Raw genomic sequence first — 18,297 nt, 5'->3', positions numbered from 1 at the left:
CCTCGAGTCTCCGTATTTCCAAGAGGAAACTTTCCAAAATATAGAAAGAGAAATCAGCCATTTCCAGGCCCAGGGAAGTGTGCTGCTTATGGGTGACTTAAACGCCAGAACAGGAGCAGAACTAGATTACATCGAATCGCACGGTAGCAGATTCATCACAGGCAATAACGACTTGTACCCTTCTCACCCCAGCAGACAAAACTGTGATGAAACCGTGAACGCTCACGGACGGCAGCTGCTGCAGCTCTGCCGAGGACTGGCTCTGTACATCGTCAACGGAAGACTGCGAGGAGACTCGCTCGGCCGATACACCTACAGCTCAGCTCTGGGGAACAGCACTGTAGACTATACCATCACAGATCTCGACCTTTCTTCTCTGAGAGCATTCACAGTCAAACCCCTGAAACCTTTCTCAGACCACAGCCAAATCATCCTCTATATAAAGCAATCTGAAACATCACCCAAACCAATTAGGACCCCATATCAAATGAGCAAAATAATGTCTTTCAAATGGACTGAAACCAGTGCCAGTAATTACAGCACTGCCGTCGAATCTTCAGAAATACAATCCCTCATACATTCATTCCAAATACAGGAATACCCTAAAAATCAATTCAGCATCAATCAGGAAGTACAAGATCTAAACAACATATTCTACAAAACAGCACAAAAAAGTAATTTGGCAATTGTTAAACCAAAGAAAAAATATTTAGAGACTGACAAATGGTTTGATTTGGACTGTAAGGCTCTGAGAAAAAACCTCAGAAATTGATCAAATCAAAAACACAGACAACCAGATAATCCGGACCTCCGCCTTCTTTACTGTGAGGCACTAAAACAGTATAAAGCCACACTCCGGCGGAAAAAAGCACAGTTTTTGCAAAACCAGTTTGAAGAAATTGAAAAATCTATAAACTCACACAAATTTTGGGATAAATGGAAATTGTTATACAAACCAAATCAAGAAGTTCTGGCAATCCAAGACGGGGAGAAGTGGAAGAACCACTTCCAAGAATTATACAGCCCAACTGAAATTCAAAATTATAATCAAAATGAAATAATTAATAAACTAGACAATTTGGAAAGATCAATTAAAGCAAATCAAAACCCTTTAGATTTCCCCATAACAATGACCGAATTGGAAGAAAAATTAGGAGTCCTTGAGTCCAAGAAAGCCTGTGGTGTAGACAGCATCCTGAACGAGATGCTGAAACACACAGACCAAAGCTTCAGACTGGCCATGCTCAAACTGTTCAATGATGTTCTGTGTGTAGGGTTCTTCCCTGAGATCTGGAACAAGGGCCTCATCAGCCCCATCCACAAGAGCGGAGACAAACTAGACCCCAACAACTACCGAGGCATCTGTGTGAACAGTAACCTGGGGAAGGTTCTCTGCAGCATCTTAAACGCCAGACTTTTACACTTCCTTATGAAGCACAATGCCTTGAGTAAATCCCAAACTGGCTTTCTTCCAAAATGTCGCACATCCGATCACATTTTTACATTACAAACACTAATTGACAAATATGTACATCAAAACAAAGAACAAATTTTTGCTTGTTTCGTTGATTTCAAGAAAGCATTTGATTCAATTTGGCACGAAGGATTATACCTAAAGCTTATGGACAGTGGAGTAGGGGGGAAATTCTATGATTTGATCAAATCGATGTACACAGCCAGCCAATGCGCTGTCAAAATTGGAAACCAAAGAACCGAATTTTTCCCCCAGGGGCGCGGAGTGAGACAGGGCTGCAGTTTAAGCCCCACCCTCTTCAACATCTACATCAACCAATTGGCCAATACATTAGAACACGCTCCCTTTCAAGGTCTCACTCTCCACGACACAGAGATCAAGTGTCTTCTCTACGCAGACGACCTGGTTCTCCTGTCGCCCACTAAAGAGGGGCTTCAGGACAGCCTGGATCTGCTGGAGGATTACTGTCAGTCCTGGGCCCTGACCGTCAACCTCCAGAAGACTAGAGTCATGATGTTCCAGAAACGCTCCAGATCTCAGGGACCAACACACACATTCACACTCTCACACAGAACCATTGAGAGCACCAAAGCATACACTTACCTCGGCCTGAAAATAACTCCAACTGGTAACTTTACTTTGGCTGTGAATGAACTCAAAGAGAAAGCTCAAAGGGCTTTCTATGCCATAAAACGATCAATCAAAATTGACATCCCAGTCCAAATTTGGCTCAAACTTTTCAAATCAATAATTGAACCAATTGTTCTATATGGCAGTGAAGTGTGGGGTCCTTCTATAAAATTTGATTTTTTAAATTGGGAAAAACATCCGATTGAAACTCTACAATTAGATTTCTGTAAAAGAATACTCAAAGTCCAAAGAAAAACACCAAACAACGGATGCAGGGCAGAATTGGGCCAATACCCTCTCCTCCTAAACATCCAAAAAAGAGCCATCAAATTCTGGAAACACCTGAAAACAAGCGACCCCAACACACACCATTACAGAGCCCTTAAACACCAAGAGCTGAGCGTAGCGAGGAGTCCCCTGTGCCAGCTGGTGCTGAGACTGACTGAGCTCTCTCCTGCAGAGATCAGCACGCCTCAACACACACACACACTCACACACATTCGGCCTGCACAAATTATCAACACAGAACAAGACAAGTACATCACCCATTGGACGAACACCATTCAAAACCAACACAAACTGGAATGTTATTCGGCACTAAATCGAGAGTACACTGTTGCGAGCTACCTGAGCACAGTGAGTGATGTGAAGCTCAGGAAAACCCTGACGATGTACAGACTCAGCGAGCACAGCCTGGCCATCGAGACGGGACGATGTACAGACTCAGCGAGCACAGCCTGGCCATCGAGACGGGCCGGCGCAGACAGACCTGGCTCTCCCGGGAGGACAGACTCTGCACACACTGCATTCTGGGAGTGCCGGAGACTGAGCTGCACTTCCTCACAGAATGCCCAAAATATGAACACATCAGAGACCAATATTACCCCAAAATTAATAAGATATTTCCCCAATTTAACACCTGTAACCCAACCCAAAAACTCAGATTCATCCTTGGCGAAGAAGCCAAATGCTCCAATATAGCAGCAAGACTAGTAGCATCTCTCCACATCCTGAGGGACGAGCAGAGCAGCAAACGCCCAATACACACACACTCACTCACAGCCTAACACACCCCCATCACACACACAGCCTAACCCATCCCATCACACCTACACACATATATGATGTTCAAGTTCAGTGTTTGTTTATTTTGTTTTTTTTATATACATGTTTTCTGCAATATAATCCTTTTTTATTTTATTTATTAATCTTTGTTTACACTATTATTATTGCTTTATGTTATCAGTATTATTATTTTTGCAATAACTAGCCAAGATAATATATATAATACTATCTTTATTTAATTTAACTATTATTATAATTTTGTGTACTAAATGTTCTAAATCATTTTCTATGTTGTTGTGATGCTTTGGCAATACAAAATGTACTTTTTTGTCATGCCAATAAAGCTTTCTGAATTGAATTGAATTGAGAGTGAGTGTGTGTGTGTGTGTGTGTGTGAGAGTGAGTGAGTGAGTGTGAGTGAGTGAGAGAGAGAGAGTGAGTGAGTGTGTGTGTGTGTGTGAGAGTGGGGGTGTGTGTGCGCAAGTGAGTGCGTGTTTGTTTGTGATTGTGTGAATGATTGTGTGAGCGAACAAGTGAGTGAGTGTGTGAGTAAGTGTATGTGCGTGTGTGTGATTGTGTGAATGATTGTGTGAGCGAGCGAGTGAGTGAGTGTGTGAGTAAGTGTATGTGCGTGTGTGTGTGTGTGATTGTGTGAATGATTGTGTGAGCGAGTGAGTGAGTGTGTGAGTAAGTGTGTGTGTGTGTGTGTGTGATTGTGTGAATGATTGTGCGAGCGAGTGAGTGAGTGTGTGAGTAAGTGTGTGTGTGTGTGTGTGAGTGTGTGATTGTGTGAATGATTGTGCGAGCGAGTGAGTGAGTGTGTGAGTTAGTGTGTGTGTGTGTGTGTGTGAGTGTGTGATTGTGTGAATGATTGTGCGAGCGAGTGAGTGAGTGTGTGAGTAAGTGTGTGTGTGTGTGTGTGTGTGTGTGTGATTGTGTGAATGATTGTGCGAGCGAGTGAGTGAGTGTGTGAGTTAGTGTGTGTGTGTGTGTGAGTGTGTGAATGATTGTGCGAGCGAGTGAGTGAGTGTGTGAGTAAGTGTATGTGCGCGTGTGTGATTGTGTGAATGATTGTGCGAGCAAGTGAGTGAGTGAGTGAGTGAGTGAGTGTGTGTGTGTGTGTGTGTGTGTGATGAGTGTTTACACTGCCATGGTTCTGGCCTGGTCCTGTCTAAGGTTTTCCTCAGGTCCGACTATTCTCGCCGCAGGGAACAGAGAGCGATGACGCGTCCAGAACCGCTCGATGTGCTGTTCATGATACACAACCTGCAAAAACACACGCACACACACAATTGTTTCACTAAGGACACAGCATAGACTTCCATAGATTTTGATCAGCTTGATGATAAATGAATAAAATGAATAAATAAAAACCAGTGAAATGTCCTCACTAGTCAGTTGCCATAATATCTCCCTATATAAGTGAGGACACTGGCCCTCAGGAGCAGTTAGACCTGCAGCTGATCAGCTTTGGCTGACACACGGCCTCAGCGTGAGTGATCATGTATGTGGCATGTTAAGTGGCAGGGTTATGGTTAAGTGTGTCCATGAAGGATTAATCAAACTATACCCGTATTCTCACTGATCCTGAAACACTGGTGTGAGAGCCGTACGTACGTTGTTGTGTATGAAGAGTCGTAAGCGTGTGTGTGGGTAGTGCAGAGTTGCGAGTCTCTCCAGAAATTCATCCAGAAACGGCGTCGGCTGCTCGATAAACACAGCGATGTGAACCAGCGGCATCTCCTCGTCCTACACACACACACATACATCTCTGTTATAATTCATCCTCCTGAATAGGGTTGGGAATTGAAGAATCGGACACTTGTTATAAAATTAACAATTCGATTCCTCTTATCGATTCATTTCAATATAACGTTAAACCATTTGAGTGAGAGACTTTTCTGTGTTCATGTGTATCAGTGTATCGGATCCGTGCAGCTCTTAAAGTGACAGCACTAATATTCCTGCTCTATAATAACACTAATATTCCCGCTCTATAATAACACTAATATTCCTGCTCTATAATAACACTAATATTCCCGCTCTATAATAACACTAATATTCCTGCTCTATAATAATACTGATATTCCTGCTCTATAATAACACTAATATTCCTGCTCTATAATAACACTAATATTCCCGCTCTATAATAACACTAATATTCCCGCTCTATAATAACACTAATATTCCCGCTCTATAATAACACTAATATTCCTGCTCTATAATAACACTGATATTCCTGCTCTATAATAACACTAATATTCCTGCTCTATAATAACACTAATATTCCTAATATTCCCGCTCTATAATAACACTAATATTCCCGCTCTATAATAACACTAATATTCCCGCTCTATAATAACACTAATATTCCCGCTCTATAATAACACTAATATTCCTGCTCTATAATAACACTGATATTCCTGCTCTATAATAACACTAATATTCCTAATATTCCCGCTCTATAATAACACTAATATTCCCGCTCTATAATAACACTGATATTCCCGCTCTATAATAACACTGATATTCCCGCTCTATAATAACACTGATATTCCCGCTCTATAATAACACTAATATTCCCGCTCTATAATAACACTAATATTCCCGCTCTATAATAACACTAATATTCCCGCTCTATAATAACACTAATATTCCCGCTCTATAATAACACTAATATTCCCGCTCTATAATAACACTAATATTCCCGCTCTATAATAACACTAATATTCCCGCTCTATAATAACACTAATATTCCTAATATTCCTGCTCTATAATAACACTAATATTCCTGCTCTATAATAACACTGATATTCCTGCTCTATAATAACACTAATATTCCTGCTCTATAATAACACTAATATTCCCGCTCTATAATAACACTAATATTCCCGCTCTATAATAACACTAATATTCCTGCTCTATAATAACACTAATATTCCTGCTCTATAATAACACTAATATTCCTAATATTCCCGCTCTATAATAACACTAATATTCCCGCTCTATAATAACACTGATATTCCCGCTCTATAATAACACTAATATTCCCGCTCTATAATAACACTAATATTCCCGCTCTATAATAACACTAATATTCCCGCTGAATAACTTCTGTAACTATATTTGTAATGTATGTTTTATTGATAAAGTTATTTTAGTTTCTGTTCCTGAACTCCTGAAACTCACATCTGTGTTCAGTGTCTATCTGTTGCGATTGCTAATTTATCGTCTTTATTGATGCCTGAAGTTTATATTAGCCAGGCTAGTTGTTTTTCTATGGTATTTGTAAACCACAGGCAGACGCTACGTGGATTTTTCTTCATGATATTCAGCAACAATTAAATGTTTTGCAATAAGAGTAAATGTGAATGATATCTAAGGTTTCTTTTATCTTATTGGAATCAAAATTAGGAATCGATAAGCAGAATCGAAATGGGAATCGTTGAATTTCAAACAATACCCAACCCTTCTCCTAAACCACATGACACAGATCTTCTCCTAAACCACATGACACAGATCTTCTCCTAAACCACATGACACAGATCTTCTCCTAAACCACATGACACAGATCTTCTCCTAAACCACATGACACAGATCTGTCAGACTCATGTTGACTGTGTTGTAACTGTGTTTGTGTCAATACTCGGACACTCACAGACAGATGACTCTGGTCCAGCAAATCATCGTCACAGTTTCCACATCCGTTTTCATACGTCCACGCCGTCGGCACGTAGTTACCCAGATAATTCAGCTGGAGCTACACACACACACACACACACACACACACACAACAAATGGTTTATATGCTGGCAGTGAGAAAGAGAATCGCACATATCATCTTTTTCAAACGGTTTCTTTAACACCGTCAGATAAACAGATAACTCAGTTATGATGATCCGCGTGTGTATCCGTACACTGGACCTGTGCATTCGCTCTTAAAGTGACAGTAGCCTAATAAACCTGCTGCTGTCGGTCATTAATGTTAATCACACAACAGACACAGAGAAATCCCTCCCTGCTCGTGACTGAATGACTGTAACAACAGTGTATATTTAATTCATACAGTGAAGGCTATGTAGCGCTTTAGTTTTACATTTATTCAAATTCTTACTTAAATTTTACTCTTAAATACACATGTAGCTGAAATGTTTATTTCATTCATATCTTATATTGTATTTGTCCTATTATTTGTAATAATATTGTCTCTGTATTGTAAACATATTTTCACATCCAAAAAATTACACACATAAACTTTAAATAATCTTGTGTTAATGTCTATTTTCGAATAACGGAATTATTCAAAAGTGCTTATCTACTTTCTTTATGGTTTAGCGATTTTAAATACTTTTTTTAAACTGATTAATTTTCAAATATTTTTCATATTTTTTATTATATATTTAAAATACAAAGAAATGAAAGCTCATGCTCAACTGTAGATTCTGGAGCTCTAAATGTTCCTCATTTCAACGAAAAATGCACTTATATTTAGTGATATACTGATTTGCTGCTCAAGAAACATTTCTGATTATTATCAGTGTTGAAAACAGTTGTGCTGCTTTTATTTTATTTTTTAGGATTCTTTAATGAACAGAAAGTTCAAAAGAACAGAGTTTATTTGCAATATAGGGCCCTATTTTAACGATCTGAAACGCAAATATCAAGCACAAAACGCAAATAACTTTGTGGGCGGGTCTCTGCGGCGCACATCTAAAATGTGTTGGTCTGAAGTCGCTTCATTACTCATAGGTGTGGTTTGGGCGTAACGTGAAATAAACCAATCAGAGCGTCATCTCACATTCCCTTTAAGAGCAGGAGCGCTTGTTCCATGGCGGATTGCTATTATAACGGCGGATTTGCCAGGCGCACGCCAGGAGCGGTTCACATAAAAGATTTTTTGCCGGCCGCCAAAGCCTTATTTGATCTGTAATTGGGTTTTGCGAGTGAAGCAGGCTACTGACGGAGTGACGGAGAGAACGATCACAGCGCCCCACCCCCGCACGGGCACTCTCCGTCTTCAGTTCTGTCTTTGCTCTAGCTCGCATCAAAATCAACTGATCCTAAAGGTCGGAAGACCGAATCCATGTTTCACGTGGTGCATTCGGAGAATATTTTTGCTGAATTAGCGCTGGGTGTGAATTGCAGTCAAAAAAAAAGTTGCCTTATCTTCTCTTACAACTTGTGACAAGCATTCCGCACATGCAGCTGACATAACTTTAAATAAACGCAAAAAAATAAAAAAAAATAAATAAAAATAAAAATCTATCCAGTTTGAAGTGCTTTAGGGGTGTGCGATATGACGATTTTTGATCGTGGGACGTATCGTAGGAAATATCGTAGAATCGTGCATTATATCTGTTCTGGCGCCTCTGTCCCAACATACTGAACAACGCGACGTATATTCACATAAAATGTTAACAGCGGAATGGAACGGGACACTGCAGTTCATAATGTGCATGTGCTTTAATGCCTTGTCGGTTAAACATTTAATTCGCGTGCTGATGCGCTGTTCTGACGTGTGCTGTGAAGCTCACATGCACTAAAAGCCTGTCTACCAGCGCCTGGATACTGGACTAAGTTATCTTTCGAGTCTTATTGTGCTTATACTGTTAAATACACACAAGGTTTACATAAACAAAGTCGGTTATGTCTAAAGTGAAAGCAAACTTGAGAAAATTGAGAGAAAATCTGCTTGTCAACTGCGTGTATATTAGACGCGTTGCGCGCAACTCTTAAAGAGACAGTAGTAATAGTAAACACGCTGCCGTTTGTCCTTAAAGGGATAGTTCACCCAAAAATTTAAATTATCTCACCATTTACGCACTCTAATGTTGTTCCAATCCTCTATTAATTTCCTTCTAATATTTTCTAATATTTTTCTAATATTAATATTTTGAAAAATGTGGCTATACAAACAGTAGCTGGTCCCCATTGACTTCCATAGGAGAATATACTATGGTAGTCACTGGGGTACATCAACTGTTTGGTCACCCACATTCTTCCAAATAACTTTTATTTTCAAGAGAAGAAAGAAACTTATTTGAGTTTAAAACAACTTGAGAAAGTAAATTATGACAATTTGAATTTTTAGGAGAACTATCCCTTTAATGTTAATAAGACAACAAAATGCAAAGAGAAAATCACTCACTGCTCTTGACTGATAACTTTAATAGTAGCTTTAATAAGTACCAATGTATAATTTATACAGTGAAGTCTGTGTTTTGTTTTATTTTCATATTTGTTCATTTAATTACTTTATTCAATGCTACTGTTAAATACACCTACTGTAGCTGAAAACATAAAGCACTGTTTATTTAATTTGTATATTAAGTTGTGTATGTGTAATGTGTATCTAAGAAAATAATGACAAATATTTTTATCTTCGCCCCTGTCTGCCTTTTTTTATTTTTATATTTTGTTACCTAAGGCTTTGTTTTTAAAATATGGACATTAGTTTGGCTGTAATGCTCAATCACAAAATAGTAAAACCAACATAAAAAGAATTATGATAAAATCGTGATTTTCCTGAAAAAAATCGTGATATGATATTTTTGCCATATCACCCACCATCTTTCAAAACAATGAAAGCCAGTCGTGGAAAAATCACAGCTTTTTTTGCAAAGAGGGCAAGAAAGGATGACAGTGAGAGTGACCGGTAATATCTGTGTCTTATAATTGCATAGTCTATATATAATTTGGAAGAGGTTTAAAATTGAATAATTATCAGCCACAGTCTGGAAGAAAATGATGGCCCCGAAAAAAAAAGAAAAAGAAAAAGAATGAACAACCAAATATTAACAACGAGGAACAAAAGAAACAAACATCAAGGTATAGATATAAAATAAGTTGTAATCGCTTTCTTTTACTATCTAGCCTGACAGTGATCGTTTTTTCATGAATAAATAGGATAAAAAAAATAAAAACTGTTTCTTTGTATTTATTTTAAATTTAACATTTATTGTCAATATTGGGCTTGCGGATCATGTGGGCACTAGGGTACTCTTTGCTGTGTGTGGATGACCATGTCGGTCAGCCACCACCGAAGACCAATTTTGACCCAGGAAAAACCCTGACATTCCCAGAAAGCATCTTTGTTTGACCGGTTGTGAACGTGCGGCAAACACGCCTAGAATTTGGCTTACATAACCTCACTGTGCATTCACACCAAACGCGAATAGCGCGTCAAATTAGCGTCTACCGCGTCCACTTGAACATTTTGAATCCATTCGCGCGTCCAGAGTGAAATTGATGCGCGTAGAAATCAAAAGTTTGAAGCGAAATTGCCGCGCGTCTGAGACGAAATCCGTTTGTCTGTTTGCAAGATGCTGATGTTGATCGAGCATTCCTCGAGAGAGTTACCGCATCGGAGCGAGGATCATCCTTCAGGACACCAGCTACGGCCGCTCTATCCCAGATGCAGACCGCCTGTCCATCTGTCTTCGCTTAGAAAATGTATATGAAATTTAGTGAAAAACTATCAATGTTTTTCAAACTGTGGCACAGATACCACTGTTGGTGCTCTTTCTAGTGATACTCAGTTAACTGCTATATTGAATATTATATTCTGCTATATTTAGGCTTGGGTATCGAGTATCGAGTATCGATTGGAACCGGGACTAGCTTTGCGATTTTCCCGGAATCGTTCAAAAGTTTAAATTTCGATTCCTAGTTTCGATTCCCAGTCTGCCGGCCGGAAGAAGACACCGCTGTTAGGGGCTGTTTACTCCTGGTCACTTCATGCGTTTTCTCAGATTGGATAGCTATCGGATTTATCAAAACGATTCCATTTACACCTGGTCACATAAATGTGTTTTTGCGAAACGGATTTAAATCCGATCTTCAATTCCCGCGCTATATGCAGATTTAACGGAGTGCACGTCACTGAAAGCAACAGATATGAGCTGCATTTTATTGATCATCAGCTAATTTCAAAATCAAAGACCGCAATAAGAGAGAGTGGCAACAGCCCTGGTAAGACCATTTCTTTCTTTACTTTTAATGATGATGATTGTGTGTTAAGCGTCTGCGACTTACTTTCACTTTACTTTGCGATAGTTTGCACGTTGGCTTAATGAATAGATGCTCAGCTTCTCATCTGCGGTGACGCGCGTGTTCCAGTATCGTCGTATCTGGCTATTACATTACATAGCCTATAACACGCTCTCACACGTTTATTTATTTATTTGCATTTTTGGGAGGAGGACAATTTACATATGTGGTTTCAACAACCAGATGCATTTACACTTGTCCAGTTTCGTCTGGAATGCGGCCCAGGCCACCTCCTGAAGTGGTTTGAGCGATCGGATTCATTTTACTCACGTTCCCCTATTAACTCACAGTGCCTCATAAAATTTATTCAGAGCAAACAACCCTGACGTTAAACCTTAAAAACGTACTTATATGATGTTTTCTTATTCTTCGGTATCTTGTAAGTTACAACCATATTCTCTCGTCCTCTGCTCGTTCGTTTGAAAACTGCGCGCGATGCCGGCGAACGTAAAATAAATAAATAAATAAATGATGAAAACACATTTACACATGAGTGTAAACAACCTTATTTAGCCTATTTTACCTGATAGCCCATTTAGGTCAGACTATTTCCTTCAGAAAGACCGTTGGTTAGCTAGCTCATTTAAAATATCCTAAAAAAATTGTTTAAAATAGATTTGATATTTATATTGTACTGTAGTTGAAAACAGCCCTGTGAGAAATTCATAGTAAAGTTCATAAAAAGTAAAAAAATCATAGAATTAAAATTGATCTAAACTTTTTTGACCCTACCTCTTAAAAGAATCGGAATCGAGAATCGTTAAGAACCGGAATCGAAACAAGGAATTGGAATCGGAATCGTTCAAATTCAAACGATACCCAACCCTAGCTATATTGCTATACTCCATTTTGAATGAGTGACTCCGGGCGGGAGTTTATCCCGTCACTTCACCACGTGACAGCAGCAAGCAGGCTCCTGATTGGTTAACGCGGTGCGAAAAGACGCCAAAGTTCAGATTTTTCAATTCGGGCGTCAAACGCATGAATGCACAAAAAGCACAAAATAAAATCATTGCGCGCGGCGCTAAACGCCTCATTCGCGCCGCAGGACCTCCAGACGCGCGTAAATGCATCTTTACATTGACTTAACACTGAAATCACTCGCGCCAGACGCTCTATTCACGTTTTTTTGGTACATTGTTCAGTATTATATTGAGAGCACTACTTGTAAACTTTGTGAGGAAGAAGACTTCAAGTAGGCAATACAGTACGAGTAAATATACTTTTACATATAAACATTAAATATACTATACAAAGAGTATGTATACTTTTTATTATTATTTATTTATTTTTGGTACATTTCTTAAGAAGCATAATTTATTTTTAGACTTGCTCGTTGGCCAGTTGTGGCCTGTGCAAGTAATATTAAAAGTTCCAAACCATATATTGTGTTTTATTGTTCCACTATAGTTATGATAATGTTTACAATATATATTGAATTTAATAAGTGTCCCTCACATTGTCCCACAGCAACATTCAAATACTGTACAATGTTTTATAATAATAATAATTTATTCTATTTAGTGTCCATTTCATTCATTTAACGTATTTAATATTGGGGGCGTCCAAGTTATTTGACATATTTGAAAAAGAAATTATAAAGTAACTCAATAGTTACTTTCCCAGGTAATTAGTTACTTTTATAATGATGTAATTCAGTTAGTGAAAAGTAACTAGTAACTATAACTAATCACTTTTTTAAAGTAACACGCCCAACACCGTGTGTGTGTGTGTGTGTGTGTGTGTGTGTGTGTGTGTGTGTGTATGTATATATAAATATATATATACACACACACACACATAAAAACACATCATACATACACATCTCCAGTAACAGAAGAATGACTGTGTTTGCGTTTACCTTCGTTGGTCCGTTGCCATGGATAACGACAGGAAGTGTGTCATAGACCACGTTTCGGGCCCGGACTCTGGCCTTCTCAAACTTCAGCACCACTTCCTCTGGAAAAACACACATCCATCACAACACACAACACCACAGCACAGAACACAGGCAGGATTACAACAGGACTACAGTGTGTGTGTGTGTGTGTGTGTGTGTGTGTGTGTGTGTGTGTGCACGCATGAGTTTGAGTGTGAGTGTCAGAGTGAGTGCGAGTATGTCTGTGTGTGTGTGTGTGTGTGTGTGTGTGTGTGTGTGAGAGCGAGTATGTCTGTCTGTCTGTGTGTGTGAGTGTGAGTATGTCTGTCTGTCTATCTGTGTGTGTGTGTGTGTGTGTGTGTGAGAGAGAGTTTGAGTGTCAGAGTGAGTGTGAGTATGTCTGTCTGTCTGTGTGTGTGTGTGTGTGTGTGTGTGTGTGTGTGTGTGTGTGTGAGTGTGAGTATGTATGTCTGTCTGTCTGTCTGTCTGTGTGTGTGTGTGTGTGTGTGTGTGTGTGTGTGTGTGTGTGTGTGTGTGTGTGTGTATGAGAGAGAGTTTGAGTGTCAGAGTGTGTGTGTGTGTATGAGAGAGAGTTTGAGTGTCAGAGTGTGTGTATGTGTGTGTGTGTGTGTGTGTGTGTGTGTGTGTGTGTGTGTGTGTGTGTGAGTATGTCTGTCTGTGTGTGTGTGTGTGTGTGTGTGTGTGTGTGTGTGTGTGTGTGTGTGTGTGTGTGTGTGTGTGTGTGTGCGTTTGAGTGTCAGAGTGAGTGCGAGTAGGTCTGTCTGTGTGTGTCTGTGTGTGTGTGTTTGTGTGTGTGTTTGTGTGTGTGTCTGAGTGTGTGTGTGTACCTATGGCTCCATTGAGATTCTGAAAAATGCTGGATTTGTGGTCTAGTGTGATGTTGAACTTCCGCTGGAAAAGAGAAACTGTATTTAGCATGAACAGCTACATGCGTGTCACTCACTCACTCACTCACACACACACACACACACACACACACACACCACACACACACCACACACACACACACACACACACTACACACACACACACACACACACTCACTCACTCACTCATTCTTACTCACACTCACTCTTCACTCACTCACTCACACTCTCACTCTCTCATACACACTCTCTCACACACACACACACACACACACACACACACACACACACACACACACACTCACCCTCTGCTCTTTGTCCAGGTAGATGCGTGTGTAAAACAGCTGGTCATCATCGTTGTCTTTGTATTTCCACTGTTGCACTATTGCATAAATCTCAGGAGCGAAGCCGATGAAACCTACACACACACACACACACAAAATCACATGGGTGTCAGCTGTCATGGCTGAGCCTTTCATTGCACTGACACACACACACACACACACACACACACACCTCCAGAGTTGAGGAAGCGTTTCCCATGATGCACCGCTGGGTATTTGGACGCGAGTCTCTGGTCCGGCCAGCAGAATCCCTCGGCCGAGAACACGACGCGATGAGAGAGACGAGAAAACTTCTTCAGCAGCTCCGCTGGACCACTGGCTAAAATCACATCATAACTACACACACACACACACACACACACACACACACACACAAAAACGAACACACAAATACACACAGACAGACAGAAAGACACACACACACACACACACACACACGAAACAATCAGGTCAGGAGCACAAAAGCTAGGGAGCTCAATTACAGAAACATACATGAACAATGAATAAACACGTCTAATTTATCTCAAGTAACCAATGATGTCATCATGGGCGAATGTATATTATAAAGCAGTATTTTTGGCACCAGTGAAACCTCATACTCACTCAGGTCTGAAACATGCCAGTATGTTGGTAATCGAGCTACATATCAACAAAGAAACTCCTGTTCAGGAGAGAAATGAGGTCATGGCTTTGTGTTGATTGTGTGTGTGAAGCGAACACACACCTGTCCACAAACATGACGACAGTGTTGTGTTTGTCTTTGTGTTTCTCTAGTTCTTTCTTCAGCCATCGAACCTTCTGGCCTCCACCGACGGTCCGAGCAACATCACCCCCCTTCCACTGCTCACCCAGACCCAGGACCTGCACACACACACACACACAATAAACACACTCACAGTATTTGCACATCTACACTAGTGGTTTAACATTTGAATAATAATGATTTTTAATGTTTCTGAAAGAGTCTCTTCTGCTCATCAGAGCTGCGTTTATGTGATCAAAAATACAGTAAAAAATGTGAAATATTATTACAATGTAAATCATCTGTTTTCTATGTGAATATACAGTAAAGTGTAATTTATTCCTGTGATCAAAGCTGAATGTTCAGCATCATTACTCCAGTCTTCAGTGTCACATGATCCTTCACAAATCACTCTAATATGAGGATTTGATGCTCAAGAAACATTTATGATTATTATCAATGTTGAAAACAGTTCATATTTTATGCTCATATCAATGTTCATATTTTTGTTGAAACCTTGATACTACAATTCAAAAGTCTGGAGTAAGAAAGAATTAAAAATAATAATAATAATAATAATTTTACTCATCAAGGACGCATTATATTGATCATAAGTGACAGTAAATACATTTATAATGTTACAAAAGATTATATTTCAGATAAATGCTGTTCTTTTGAACTTTCTATTCATCAAAGAATCCTGAAAAATAAAACGTATCACTGTTTCCACAGAAATATGACTGTTTTCAGCTATAACTGTGTTTCCATCCAAAGATGTGAATTTAACTTGCGCGCAAAATTAGAATATCGCATAAAACATTTGCGAATAAATCAGCGTTTCCATCTCATGTGTTCAGGAGAACAAAAGCGTCACTTCCTGGGAAATTGGTGCAAAATATCAGTAATTAAACTGAGTTTGTGCAATCTAACTCTTTTTCCCTCCATCATAAACGAGTGTGTCTCTGAGCGTCAGACGAAACACAGTAAACGCTGTCGTGTTCTCTGGCGTTCGGATGCTGGTGTTCGGGAACACACTCGTGTGTGTGAGACGCTTCTGGAGGGAATTACACCAAATCATTCTGATCACACACTTCCACTCCGGCGTTCCAGAAACACCAAACCAACATTAGAGACGCTGCGACGCCATTGGTCCGCTGGTTACTCCAGTTATCCAATCACAGCCTCCGCTGAGGGACATTGAGGGAGTTATTCGGAAATCGTTTCAATCGTAGTTCACGCACGTCTTCTTATCGGATTAAAAATGCGCCGTTTGAACGCTTTTTTTAATGCACATTTTTAAGATGTGTATATAAATGGGTGGAAACAGACTGATAATAATCATAAATGTTTCTTGGTCATCAAGTCATCATATTAGAGTGATTTGTGAAGGATCATGTGACACTGAAGACTGGAGTAATGATGCTGAACATTCAGCTTTGATCACAGGAATAAATTACACTTTACTGTATATTCACATAGAAAACAGATGATTTACATTGGAGTAATATTCACTATTTTACTGTATTTTGATCAAATAAATGCAGAGCAGGAGAGACCCTTTCAAAAATATTTTTTAAAAAATCATAGTTATGTCAGGCTTTGGAGCGCTAGTATACCTGAACAGTGTAGTTGAACTGTCGGATGGTCCGCATGAACCTCAGGTAGCCGTCGGTCGCTTCTGTGGCTGCTGTGATCACCAACACCTCACCTGAACACACACACACACACACACACTGTTATTACACTGTAATACATCATTGAGTTATTCTGAGTCCTGGAGATTTTATTCCCTGATTTCCCGAGTGAGTCAGACAAAGATAACCAAGTCAAAAACACTAAAACATCTTCAGAAAATAGTTAATTGGTGCAACTGTTGATCATTAATGATGTGAAGACCACGAGAAACCATCAGAACCTCAAACCAGTTTCTCCTGTAGAAGCTTCTAGATCTGTGTCTGTTTCTCGTGGTTCTGTGGATCCAGAAGCTTCTGAAGGACCGTTTCCGTAACCTATGTATTTTCAATACATTTATCTTCTGTTTTATGAATGTTTTGAGTCACCCTTAACAAATTTACCATGGTAAACACAGTTTCCACCAACACACCAGTTACTGAATAGTCGTATATGAAATATGGGAACTGATTCAAACAGTGTGAGAAGCTTTTTATCATTTTGAGTCACTTCTTTGTGATGACAGCAAACAATAGTTAACATAATGACATTCTGATATATACGATCTGGTTTCAGTCTGTTTACGCTGAGATTGTGATTCGGATCGGCGGTTACATTCAGATTCAAATCTGACTGTACATTTAAATTTAAGAAAATTATTGAACGGTTCTTACTGGGTTTCCCGGAGCGCGGCTCGGTTCGGCAGAGCTGAACGGAGCCCAGGAACAGGATCAGGATCACGCGCACCGCAGTCATCGCGCTCGTGGGTCTCGCTCGGGTTCGGTTCCGTTTTCACGCCGATTCGGTGCAGAACTCTCCCGAAATTCGCGGACGAGGGGCAGGAATTTCACCGTCAACATGAAGAATCCGCCTTGTTTCCGCTCGGAGAGCCAATGACCGCGGAGCAGAAGATGACGGACAGACAAGCAGCCAATAGGAAGATAGAACGCGATGGCGTTCGACCAATCAGAGTCAGACAAATGGAACGTGACGTTCCTTAAAAAAAAATCAACCCTTCGGCTACTGAAAGAGAGATTGAGGGAGGAGTGCCACGTTTTAGGAATTCTAAAAATATAGACTTTTTAGTGTTTTTATAGTTTAGGGTGTTTCTAAAAATATATGTAAACCCTATATATATACACACACCAATAGTGTTTACATTTACGTGTTAACTTCTCTCTTTATCTGTTGTTTATTTAGTTTATTTATCAAGTAAAATATTTAAAGATACTACACTTTTGATAAAAAGTTTGAACACATTCACTTATGACTATTTTCCAAAATTTAGAAGAAAATATTAAATTCATGAAAACGATGAAATTACAGAAAAGTTAGGTTAGTTAACCCAACATTTGTTGACATTACTCACTGAGCTTTTGGTGGCACTGCCATAAATAGCCAAAATGTTGCTGCTTACCTATAGACACCGTGAAACCTTGTAAAAGAGATTTTTACAACCAACCTCCATATATATATATATATATATATATATATTTAAATCTTGAGTTGTTCTGAGGTCAGCTGGACAAATACTGTGATTGGAGCTCCTGTTTGTA

At 39.6% G+C, this 18,297-nt stretch overlaps 1 protein-coding gene across 1 annotated transcript in view; it reads right to left on the bottom strand.

Moving 5' to 3' along the window:
• plod3 (procollagen-lysine, 2-oxoglutarate 5-dioxygenase 3) overlaps positions 1 to 17,613 on the bottom strand; it is a 31,484-nt gene extending 13,871 nt beyond the window's left edge. Inside the window, exons 1-10 of the mRNA XM_084428532.1 lie at positions 17,416 to 17,613; positions 16,687 to 16,778; positions 15,053 to 15,189; positions 14,501 to 14,664; positions 14,290 to 14,402; positions 13,946 to 14,009; positions 13,080 to 13,177; positions 6,828 to 6,929; positions 4,787 to 4,918; positions 4,314 to 4,435 (exon numbers count right to left, since the gene is read on the bottom strand). Coding sequence (XP_084284658.1) covers positions 4,314 to 4,435; positions 4,787 to 4,918; positions 6,828 to 6,929; positions 13,080 to 13,177; positions 13,946 to 14,009; positions 14,290 to 14,402; positions 14,501 to 14,664; positions 15,053 to 15,189; positions 16,687 to 16,778; positions 17,416 to 17,497 — 1,106 coding nt within the window. The 5' untranslated portion in view covers positions 17,498 to 17,613. The remainder of the gene's footprint in view (positions 1 to 4,313; positions 4,436 to 4,786; positions 4,919 to 6,827; positions 6,930 to 13,079; positions 13,178 to 13,945; positions 14,010 to 14,289; positions 14,403 to 14,500; positions 14,665 to 15,052; positions 15,190 to 16,686; positions 16,779 to 17,415) is intronic.
• Positions 17,614 to 18,297: the final 684 nt, after the last annotated feature.

The sequence above is a fragment of the Rutilus rutilus genome, assembly GCF_951802725.1.
Source record: "Rutilus rutilus genome assembly, chromosome: 13".
Lineage (NCBI taxonomy): Eukaryota > Metazoa > Chordata > Actinopteri > Cypriniformes > Leuciscidae > Rutilus > Rutilus rutilus.
Note: the sequence above shows the minus strand (reverse complement) of the source record. Positions and strands in the feature narration are given on the sequence as shown.